The following is a 12,546-nucleotide window of genomic DNA, read 5'->3' on the forward strand; positions in this document are numbered from 1 at the left end:
ATATTCTGGTAATTGATCTTTAACATTCACCAACTTATGCGAGCAGAAAGGACACCTGGCTTAATGCCCACCCAAGGGATAGCACACTTGGTAATTAAATGCCCTGCCTGCTAATCACCATTGCCTATTATAATCTATTATCACCAATCCAATCCCTATGACCTATACAACAATATGCATTTTAAAGGCCATTTTCCCTGCTAGAGCCGGGGTTAGCCTTGCGGTCCCCATGACAATCTTCTCCATTTTGCCCTATTTTCTGCATCTCTCCTTGTTAACCCCCTTGCCCGCATTTCTTCTTCCACCATCTTCAGCCAAGTCTTTCTCGGTCTTCCCCGTCTTCTACTTCCTTCTACATTCATTTCCATCACTCTTCTCAACCAGTCACTTTCATCCTTCCTCAACACATGACCAAACCATCTCAACCTGTTCCTCTTCACAGCATCAATCACAGGCTCTATTCCCATCATCTTTCGCAAGTCATCATTTGTCTTCCTCTCTCTCAACGATACTCCGCACATCCGTCGAACCATTGGCATTTCCACCCTTTCCAAACTTCGTTGCTGCTCTACGTTCATTACCCATGTCTCGCTCCCATAAATCATAACACTTCTCACACATGCAGCATACACCTTTCCCTTCAGCTTCAACGACACTCCCCTCATCATCAGCACGCCACTCAATTCCCAAAACTTCTTCCATGCACATCTCACTCGAGCAACCGTTGCCGAGTCTGATCCACCTTCTCCATTCAGCATGTCTCCGAGGTAGCAAAATGTTTTCACACCTTCCAGCTTCACGCCGTCTCCAAGATCCAACTCAACATTTCCTCCATCTGCAGCTCCCTCTGTGCACACCTTACATTTGAATGTAGCTGCCACACTGGTTAATGACCCTCTCAGACCACTACATTTTTGATGAACCCACTCAGCGCACATTGTACACTGAATGGAGTTCACTCCGACACCCTTCCTACACACAACACAGGGCCACTTCCCAGTTCTTTCCACCTCACCACATGCTTTACCACTTGCCATCACCTTCGTCTTTCCGATATTCACCTTCAGACCTTTTGTCTCCATACATTCCTTCCACGTGTTCATCTTTTCCTTCAGTCCATCCATACTTTCCGCAATCAACACCAGATCATCTGCATACAACAACTCCCACGGTAAACCCTCCTTTACGTTCTGAGCCAGCACCTCCATCACAGCTACAAATAGTAGTGGACTTAGTACCGACCCCTGATGCACTCCCACCTTCACCTCAAACTCACCACTGTTCCCGTCCTTCGTCCTTACAGCTGTGCGCGCTCTTTTGTACATTGCCATCACTACTCTGATCAACCATTCCTCCACTCCTAACTTCCTCAATGCCCATGTCAATACTTTGCGTGGAACCCGATCGAATGCTTTCTCCAGATCAACAAACCCAAGAAACAACTTCTTCCTCTTCTCCATGTACTTCTCCTGCAACTGCCTCACAATGAAAAGCGCGTCTCACAGTGAAATCCCTTTGACCTATATTATCTATATTATCGATATTATCTATATCTGGACATATACAGGAGATCTTGCGAGATCTTTGTCGGCGAGGGTACGGTTTTTCGAAGCTGTCCACGCTCTCACGCTTTCGAAGTTAATTAATATTGTACACAATTGTGTTTTTGTCGAAACTCTATTTAGCCTTCGGTGAGTGTACCTACAGTGTGTCCCAAGGAAGATTCTCAGTGTTAATCTTCCATACCTATATAAAAAATCGTCGGTTAATTCGTGCCGCGTCTTTTGAGGCCTTGTACCGTGTCCTACCTTGAGGCTTAGTTTTCTCTCAGCGGTCCGTCGATTGTGCTCCAATTACTTTCGTTCTCTCAGTTTTTCCCAGTCTTTTCACCGCATACTTCCTGGTTTAAAATCTCAACTCAAAAAAACAAACAAAAAAAAAACATTTCCTTCTCTGTTCTTATTCGTTCTTATTCGTTCATTCGTTGTTCTTATTCGTTTGTTCGTTCTTCGACCACGTGTTTCACCCCCATTTCCCCAGATAGTTTTCACTGTTAAATTTAAAAATGTATAAACTTTCCCCTGAAGTACTGTATTCTGTCGTATATTATAACACCTTTTTCTTCTTCTTCTTTAAAAGGTTGCTTTCAACTTGCTCCCCATATCTATTCATTCCAAAAAAAAAATCCATCTCTGACTGTGCCTCTTTCATACATTCCCTTAACTCACCTGCACTCCACCCCCGCCCCCCTCCAACGTCCTTAAACGTATTTTTGACTCGAAGGTCACAAGAAGCTCATTTTGCAATAAATGTTCGTTTCCCATTAATCGTACACTTTCTAAAATCCAATCTCACCCCTCTCCTCCAAATCTTCCCCATCACCCCTCCCCTCCAAAACTCCCACATCACCCCTCCCCTCCAAATCTCCCCCCTTGCCCCTCTCCTCCAAATCTTCCCCATCACCCATCCCTTTCAAATCTTTTCCCTCGGCCCTCCCCTCTAAATATTCCCCATCACCCATCCCTTTCAAATCTCCCCCCTTGCCCCTTCCCTCCTAAACTCCCCCCACACCCCTCCCCATCTAGACTCCTCCTCACCCCTCCCCTCCTAGACTCCCTCCTCACCCCTCCCCTCCAAATCTCCCCCATCTCCCATCCCTTTCAAATCCCCCACCTTGTCCCTTCCCTCCTAAACTCCCCCCTAACCCCTCCCCTCATAAACTCCCCCCTCACCCCTCCCCTTCAAATCTCCCCACCCTCATTTCTTCTCCATTTCCCTCCTCTCACCCCTCCTCCTCAAAGTGTCCTCCCCGCTTCTTTCCCCTTCCAACTCTGACCTCCATCTACCCCAACCTTCTGCCTCGCTCGTCCCCCACCTCAAATAACACCTCACTGTGCCTCACCTAATCACCATCAAACCTTTTGTCCGCCCCATCCTTCCCTTTCTCCGAGCTATTCTGATATCTCTGACACACTGTCAACAGCTCTCCCGACCTCTTCCTCCTCTTCCACATCTTACCCTACCCCCCCCCCCCCTGTTCTGTATCCGATGCTCCCCTTTCCTCTTCATTAACGGTATGGACCTCAAACATCCAGGGCCTTCGCTCAAACTTGAATGATCTCTCCATATAGGTTGCTTCTGACAAACCAGACGTGATCAGCTTAACAGATCTCTCTCGGGTTACTCCCTCCTCCGGTATGATAGACCTGGGCCTCGACCTGGAGGTGGGGTTGCTATCTTTATCAAAAACTCTCTTCCCTCACCTGCCCTGCACTGCCCTCTCTCCACCTCACCCCCAGGAATACCTCTGGCTACGGCTTCCCCTTCGCTCCCACCTTTTGTTCATATGTGTGTTGTACCGTCCACCAAACAGTGATGACTCCATCGACATCTCGCTGTCTGATAATATGGACCAACTTCTATCTACTCATCCCAACTCTCTCTTCCTCATATGTGGTGATTTCAATTGTCACCATGCCAGTTGGCTGGGTGTGGGTACTTCTCTTACCAGCCATGGCTCCTCAGCAAAGGACTTCTGCGACTCACTGGGACTGACACAATCTGTCAATTTCCCGACCCGGATTCCAGTCAACGGAGCATCTTCTCTTCTGGACTTGGTTATGACTAACTTCCCTGCAAATGTCTGCTGCTCTTCTTCTGCTCCAATTGGCTCATCTGATCATGTGCTTGTTAAAGTGGACATCTCTCTGACCATTCTCAGAGAGCCTCCTCAGCGTCGACGAGTCTGGCATTTCACTCAGGCCAACTGGCACGGTCTTCAAGCAGCCATCAATCATCTGGACTGGTCTCCCATCTCTACCGCCTTTGACATCAATTCTTCCTGGGAATTCTTCCAAAGCAAACTGCTCTCTCTCACGCACAGATTTATCCCATCTCGTCTTCAGTTGTCATACCCTTCCTCCCGTCCATGGTACACGGAATCTTGTGGTGAGGCTGTTGCCCAGAAACAACTTGCCTTCGTCTCCTGGAAAGCAAATCCAACGGAAGGAAATCTCATTTCCTTTCACAAAGCCCGAAATAAGTGTGTGTCCACCCTTAGGAGAGCCAGGAAACAATATCTCTCCGTTCTCAAGACTGAACTCTCTTATCTGTCTCCCTCTTCCAAATCCTGGTGGCGTCTGGTCAAATCTGTTTCTGGTGTTTGTTCCCCCTCCATCCCCTCCCTTACCTCAAACGGCTACACAGCTGACTCCGCACGTGAAAAAGCTGAATGCCTCAACTCTGTGTTTGCCTTTAAATCTTGTGTCCCAAACCCATCCCTCTCTTTACCCACCGTACCCAGTCGTACCCAACTGCTCCTGGACTCTGTGTCCTTTCCTCCTGACAAGGTGGAAAAGTTTCTGTCAACCCTCGACTCTGATTCTGCAACTGAACCTGACTGCATCAGCCCACGGGTCCTAAAATCCTGTTCTTCCGCTCTTTCACTCCCTCTCTCTGCTCTTTTCACCCTCTCTTTTGCTCAAGGTCATCTGCCATCTGCTTGGAAATCAGCCAACATCACCGCTTTACACAAAGAAGGATGCTAAAACAGATCCTAGCAACGACAGACCAATCCGCCTTCTCCCAATTATCAGCAAAGTCATGGAATCCATCATTGCTTCGGATATGAAATCTTTCCTCTTCTCCAATGGCTTGATCTCTGATCATCAATTTGGTTTCAGACCTGGTCATTCTCCTCCGGACATGCTGCTTCTGCTGTCTCAACAATGGATGGAGATCCTCAATGCGAAACAGGAAATTAGAGCTGTCTCCCTTGACATATCACGTGCCTTCGATACGGTCTGGCACCCCGCTCTGCTCACCAAACTCTCCTCCTTTGGTATCCATGGAAATCTCCACGCATGGCTGGCTGACTTCCTCTCTAGTCATAGTCAACGTGTGGCCCTGAATGGGTTTCTCTCATCTCCTCTTCCTGTTCAGGCTGGAGTTCCCCAAGGCAGTGTTCTGGGCCCTGTGCTTTTTCTGGTCTTCATCAATGATCTCTCTGACTCTCTTGAAAATCCTCTCTGTCTCTTTGCTGATGACTCCACTCTCTGCTGCTCCATTCCTCATGCCTCAGATTGGCAGTCTGCAGCCTCCTCACTCTCTGTAGACCTGGACAAAATCACAGACTTGTCAAGCAAGTGGAACATGTCTTTCAATCCTTACAAATCTCACACTTACGATGTCTCTCCGAAAAGACCGACTGGACAACCCTCCCATCCACTTTCTGAATAATCCTCTCCAATAGGTTTCTGTCACTCAAGCTTTTGGGTCTCACTATCGGCCAGGGAGGGCCGACGGGAGTTGTGGGAGATATGTTGAAGGCAGCAGGAAGTTGGGGTGTGAAGAGAATGACAGAGATCTGTAATCTGGTGGTGAAAGAAGGCCGCATTCCAGTGGATTGGGAACTGAGTACCCTCATCCCTCGAAACAAGGGGAAAGGTGACCCTCTGGAGTGTGGCTCGTACCAAGCGAAAAAGTTATTGGAGCATGGAATGAAGGCATTGGAAAGGGTGTCGGAGAGGAGGATAAGGAAAAAAGTGAAGATCGACGAAATGCAGTTTGGATTCATGCCAGGAAGAGGAACGACAGACGCGCTTTTCATTGTGAGGCAGTTGCAGGAGAAGTACATGGAGAAGAGGAAGAAGTTGTTTCTTGGGTTTGTTGATCTGGAGAAAGCATTCGATCGGGTTCTACGCAAAGTATTGACATGGGCATTGAGGAAGTTAGGAGTGGAGGAATGGTTGATCAGAGTAGTGATGGCAATGTACAAAAGAGCGCGCACAGCTGTAAGGACGAAGGACGGGAACAGTGGTGAGTTTGAGGTGAAGGTGGGAGTGCATCAGGGGTCGGTACTAATGCCACTACTATTTGTAGCTGTGATGGAGGTGCTGGCTCAGAACGTAAAGGAGGGTTTACCGTGGGAGTTGTTGTATGCAGATGATCTGGTGTTGATTGCGGAAAGTATGGATGGACTGAAGGAAAAGATGAACACGTGGAAGGAATGTATGGAGACAAAAGGTCTGAAGGTGAACATTGGAAAGACGAAGGTGATGGCAAGTGGTAAAGCATGTGGTGAGGTGGAAAGAACTGGGAAGTGGCCCTGTGCTGTGTGTAGGAAGGGTGTCGGAGTGAACTCCATTCAGTGTACAATGTGCGCTGAGTGGGTTCATCAAAAATGTAGTGGTCTGAGAGGGTTATTAACCAGTGTGGCAGCTACATTCAAATGTAAGGTGTGCACAGAGGGAGCTGCAGATGGAGGAAATGTTGAGTTGGATCTTGGAGACGGCGTGAAGCTGGAAGGTGTGAAAACATTTTGCTACCTCGGAGACATGCTGAATGGAGAAGGTGGATCAGACTCGGGAACGGTTGCTCGAGTGAGATGTGCATGGAAGAAGTTTTGGGAATTGAGTGGCGTGCTGATGATGAGGGGAGTGTCGTTGAAGCTGAAGGGAAAGGAAAGGTGTATGCTGCATGTGTGAGAAGTGTTATGATTTATGGGAGCGAGACATGGGTAATGAATGTAGAGCAGCAACGAAGGTTGGAAAGGGTGGAAATGCGAATGGTTCGACGGATGTGCGGAGTATCGTTGAGAGAGAGGAAGACAAATGATGAATTGCGAAAGATGATGGGAATAGAGCCTGTGATTGATGCTGTGAAGAGGAACAGGTTGAGATGGTTTGGTCATGTGTTGAGGGAGGATGAAAGTGGCTGGTTGAGAAGAGTGATGGAAATGAATGTAGAAGGAAGTAGAAGATGGGGAAGACCGAGAAAGACTTGGCTAAAGATGGTGGAAGAAGAAATGCGGGCAAGGGGGTTAACAAGGAGAGATGCAGAAAATAGGGCAAAATGGAGAAGATTGTCATGGGGACCGCAAGGCTAACCCCCGCTGTAGCAGGGAAAATGGCCTTTAAAATGCATGTTGTGTTGTTGTTGTTGTTGTATCGGCCATGATCATTCCTGGGAAAACCACATTTCAAATCTGTCCTCCAAAGCCAGTCGCCGACTGGGCATCCTCCGTCGTGCGAAGTCCTTCCTTGGCACAGCTGAGCTCCTCACCACATACAAGGCTTTCATCCGCAGCTCAATGGAATACTGCTCTCCCCTCTGGGCTGGTGCTCCTGCCTCACACCTAGCTCGTGTTCACGCTGTTGAAACCAAAGTGTTCAGAATCATTGGAATCTCCCGCGATGAAGCTATCTCCGAGGGCCTTTCACTTACTCACCGCAGGCAGGTTGGTGGTCTTTCCGTCTTCTTCCGACTTCACTCCCCCAGCTCTCTCTCTTGGTTCTGTCCCCCAAATATTCCTACAGGTTGCACAAGATCTGCCTGCAACCCTCTTATGGTTAAACTGCCAAAATCAAGAATCTCTGCGCACCTTCACTCCTTCATTCCTCTTTTCTCCCGCCTCTGAACAAACTCCCTCACTCTCTTCAATCCCACTCCTCCCTCCAGGTCTTTAAAACAGCTGTTCATCACCATCTCTTATCTTCCCCAATCTAAAACCTTGATCTTTTCTACCCCCGCTAATTTCACCCCAAATCCACTTTTGAAATACCAACTTCTTTCCTGGAAGTCCTTGGTGTCCTTGTGTTTTATACTTTCCCCCCCCCCCCCCCCCTTCCCACGCCTCCGCCTCTCCCCCCAAGCCCTCTCCCTCCCACACATCTCCCGATGTACCTGCTCTCAAATGTTGTGTTTGTGTGCTTCCCCTTCTCTCTCCCCATCTTGTCTACCGCTCCCCTTTTTATATACTTTGTTTGTCTGTTTTATTTGTTTGTGTGATAAATGTTGGCACTTTCACTAGCCTCGATTCTGTATACTAAAAAAAAATAACAATATCCCACGGTTTTATTTGAGTTGGAAATCAAACCCAGACGAGACAGCTCAAAAGGAATTGGTCTATGACCTCTGCACCACCATATTAGACTAATTATAATCAGACACCTTAATACAACAACGCATGTTATTCCAAATTGGTTATCACATATTCATATTTAATGTTGGCCTTTGGCATTTTATATTATTGATTTAAATTTTTGCAATTCATTGTCATCATCAACCTTTTTTTTTTTACGGACTTATTGATTGCTATATTTTCTGCAGATTGTCACCTATGCTCACCACTTTTTGCAAACATTCTATGAGCCAAGACAAGAAAGAAGCACTGCTTTTACTACCTTTAATCTTCAAGCTCATGCCCTCATTTAAGTACTTGAGCCCAAGCGAGGCATACTACATGGAGGAAGACCTACATGTGACTGTTTTGAACTATTTGAAGAAAGCTGTGAAAACGCCTGTGTTGAAAAGGTTTGCCAAGAAACGCCATTTTGATGATGAATAACTTGTTTTGAATCTTTATTTGTTTTGTATATAAATTCAAGGCTCGTGGAAGAGTTAGAAGACTGAATGGATCAGGATGCAACAGAACAAAAGGAAAAGTAGAAAGATGGGTAGGGGCAAGAACAGCAGGATTGAAAAACAAGGTAGAGGGAGACTTCGACAAATAAAGGAAGTTGGGAGGCATGAGGGGTAAGGGAGGATGCACAGGGTGTACAAGATGGATACAGAAGCAAACTCTCAGGAAAAAAAAAACTGGAAATTTGGAAAGAAGTGGGATTTGTGGTAGGAGAGGGTGCTATAATGGATGATGATTTTGGATGGGGGTTGGTGATGATCTCTGAATGGGGGATGGTGGTGATTTGAGATGGTGGTAATCCGCTAGCTGTATTGAAGACCTGGTGTCCACAGGTGGAGAAATAATGTGGAAGTTGATTCCACAGGTGGAGACAAAGAGGAACAAATGAGTGGAGTTGAGCAGCGATTCTGGATTTTTCAACTTTCACCAGAAGGGGGTTAATGGTGAACCTTGTGTGCACTGCAGAAACCTGGGGGTGGGGGGGACAAAGCATGGAAATAGCAGAGGGTTGGGTACAAGACCAGAAAGGAGGAGGTAGAAGACAGAGAGAGCACTGACCTGTCTGCGATGGGAAATTGAGAGGCCCATAGACTCAGCTTCATCGTGGGAGATTCCATTGATCTTGGAGGCCTTGCTTACCATGGCATCAAGCTGGCAACAAGAACTGAGCACTTCAAGCAGCGGATCCAGCCCAGAGTGGAGAGCTGTATTCCATCAAGCCGCGGATAAAGGCCTTGTATGTGGATAGGAGCTCAGGTGTGCCAAGGAAGGACTTTGTGTGATGGAGGAGGCCCTGTCGGTGACTGGCTTTGGAGGCAAACTTTAAAATTTGGTTTGCCCAAGAACGTCATGACTAATAGTGAGAGCCAGGAATTTTAAAACAGAAGAAAAATTAAAACAGTAGTGAAACAGACAAAGGTTACAAAAACAAAACAAAAAAAACCAAAGTTACATATTGTGTTCAAAAAAGTGATCAATCTGTAATCAAAGTACCATTTTGAACAGTGTTATCTGTTCTTCCTTGTCTATTTTTTTCATGCACCACTTAAGGTGGTGTGTCTCTCAGTAAGTATATTCAGATAAATAAGTGCATTATTTAATGCCCATATACTTTTAAAGATCTGTGTTTATCTATAGATGCATAGAAACAAAACTCCATTTTAATACGGGCAAATGCAAGTCCCTTAAACAAAGCTGGAAGGTTATCTGCACATCTTGAAGGATTTTCAATTTGTATTTTCCTTGTGCGATATTATTGACTTCTTTGGTGTGGCAATGCGAAAGTTGGCTAAAACACTTCTATTGATTGTGTGTTGGAGACAAAGCCAAAAATAAAAACGTTGAAGTAAAGTTTAAAGACAGCTTGCTGCACATGTCATGAAGCAAACCAAATAAAGGAATTTTTGTTTTTTATGCATAATTTTTGTTTCTCCAATTTGTTTCTATGCATTAGCACACTTCCTCTCTGGTCGTAGTCAACGTGTGGCCCTGAATGTTTTTCTCTCATCTCCCCTTCCTGTTCAGGATGGAGTTCCCCAAGGCAGTGTTCTGGGACCTGTGCTTTTTCTGGTCTTCATCAATGATCTCTCTGACTCTCTGGAAAATCCTCTCTATCTCTTTGCTGACGACTCCACTCTCTGCCGCTCCATTCCTCATCCCTCAGATTGGCAGTCTGCAGCCTCCTCACTCTCTGCAGACCTGGACAAAATCACAGACTGGGCAAACAAGTGGAACATGTCTTTCAATCCTGACAAATCTCACACTCTCACTATGTCTCTCCGAAAAGACCGTCTGGACAACCCTTCCATCTACTTTTTCAACAATCCTCTCAATGAAGTTCTGTCACCCAAGCTTTTGGGTCTCACTGTCTGCCATGATCTTTCTGGGAAAACCACATTTCTCAGCTGGCCTCCAAAGCCAGTCACCGACTGGGCAGCCTCCGTTGTGCAAAGTCCTTCCTTGGCACGCCTGAGCTCCTCACCACATACAAGGCTTTCATCCGCAGCTCAATGGAATACTGCTCTCCCCTCTGGGCTGGTGCTCCTGCCTCACACCGAGCTCGTCTTCACGCTGTTGAAACCAAAGCGTTCAGAATCATTGGAATCTCCCGTGATTAAGCCAACTCCGAGGGCCTTTCACTCGCTCACCGCAGGCAGGTTGGTGGTCTTTCTGTCTTCTACCGACTCCTCTCCGGCCTAGCTCCCCCAGCTCTCTCTGTGCTCTGTCCCCCAAATATTCCTACAGGTCGCACAAGTTCTGCCAGCAACCCTCCTCTTGTTAAACTGTGAAAATGAAGACTCTATTCACCTTCACTCTTTCATTCCTATTTTCTCCCGCCTCTGGAACAAACTCCCTCACTCTCTTCAATCCACTCCTTCAATCCAGGTCTTTAAAACAGCTGTTCACCACCATCTCTTATCTCCCCCCATCCAAAACCTTGATCTTTTCTACCCCCGTTGATTCACCCCAGATCCACTTTTTTAAAATACCGACTTCTCTCCTGGAAGACCGAGCAGTGTCCATGTGTTTTTTTTTTTTAACCTCTCCCACCCCCCCCTCCCCCCTTCCCTTCCCATGTCTCCTCCCTCCAAGCCCTCTTTTTCCCACAGATCTCCCGATGTCCCTGCTCTCCATCTTGTCTCCCGCTCCCTTTATCATGCGTTTTATGTGTCAGTTTGTATTTTTTATTGATGAATGTTTGCTCTTACACGAGCCTCGATCTTGTATACAAAAATAATAATAATAATAATTTTAAAAAAGCATGTGACAAGGTTTTGAGAGCTCCACAGAAGGGACATTGGTCAGATATTTCAGGAGAAAAAATGTGCAAAGGCTTATTGGTGGGTAATACCCAACGTGCCAACCCCCATCAAGACAGGTCGGCAGTTTTCTTCAGAATAAGAACATGATAAAAGGCTTTCCAGTTAGGTTGGAAGGGGTAATCTCTAGGCAAGCAGGTGTACCACTTCCTTAACTGCATAGCTCATAAGGAGGGACAGATTGCTTTAATGCAGGTCTGGTATACTTTTCGATTTTCCAGATCTGCTGGTGGGGTGATTCCAAAATGTATCTTTGGTAAATATTTATTAACAATGATACCAGAATTCATTACGGTGGGGTGTGTTATATATTTGGGAAACAAGGGTTTGATTCTTAACCAATTGAGCCATCACCAGTGTGAGTAGATTGCTCACAGTGCACTTTAACTCGGTGGTATATGTCGAGTACTTCACATAATAAAAAAGATATTATGCTGTTAGACCTCATGCCAACCTTATTCGCTAGTGCTGCAGCATTCAACCATCTCGTGTTTTTTTTTTGTTTTTTTTTGTATACAAAATGGAGACTTGTGAAAGAGCGAACATTAATCACACAGAAAGACAAACCGACACATAAAACATATAACATCAGGAGCGGTAGACAAGATGGGGAGAGAGGGGGAAGGACACAAACACAACATTTGAGAGCAGGGACCGAGAGACATGGAGACATCGAGAGATCTGTGAGAGGGAGAGGGCTTTGGGGGGGGGGGGGCATGGGAAGGTGGGGGAATGGGAAGGGGGGGGGGGTGGGAGAGGTATAAAACATATGGACACTGCCAGGACTTCCAGGAAAGAAGTTGGAATTTCAAACAAGGTGGATCTGGGGTGAATTAGCGGGGGTAGAAAAGATCAAGGTTTTGGATGGGGGAAGATAAAGAGATGGTGGTGAACAGCTGTTTTAAAGACCTGGAGGGAGGAGTGGGATTGTAGGGAGTGAGGGAGTTTGTTCCAGAGGCGGGAGAAAAGAGGAATGAAATAGTGAAGGTGAGCAGACAGCCGAGATTTCGGCAGTTTAACCATCAGAGGGTTGCTGGCAGATCTTGTGCGACCTGTAGGAATATTTGGGGGACAGAGCACAGAGAGAGCTGGGGGTGCAAGGCCGGAGAGGAGTCGGAAGACGACAGAAAGACCACCTACCTACCTGCCTGCGGTGAGTGAGTGAAAGGCCCTCAGAGATAGCTTCATCGCGGGAGATTCCAATAATTCTGAAAGCTTTGGTTTCAACAGCGTGAAGCCGAGCTAGGTGTGAGGCAGGAGCACCGGCCCATAGGGGAGAACAGTATTCCATTGAGCTGCGGATGA

General features: G+C 46.6%; 1 protein-coding gene across 1 annotated transcript in view; it reads left to right on the forward strand.

Moving 5' to 3' along the window:
- The window catches only part of LOC144889050 (E3 ubiquitin-protein ligase rnf213-alpha-like), a 170,254-nt gene that overhangs the window by 40,492 nt on the left and 117,216 nt on the right, over nt 1-12,546 (forward strand). The window contains exon 5 of the mRNA XM_078768858.1: nt 8,110-8,313. Within this exon, the coding sequence (XP_078624984.1) occupies nt 8,110-8,313 (204 nt within the window). The remainder of the gene's footprint in view (nt 1-8,109; nt 8,314-12,546) is intronic.

Source organism: Myxine glutinosa, unplaced genomic scaffold (genome assembly GCF_964187855.1).
Source record: "Myxine glutinosa unplaced genomic scaffold, kmMyxGlut1.1 SCAFFOLD_617, whole genome shotgun sequence".
Lineage (NCBI taxonomy): Eukaryota > Metazoa > Chordata > Myxini > Myxiniformes > Myxinidae > Myxine > Myxine glutinosa.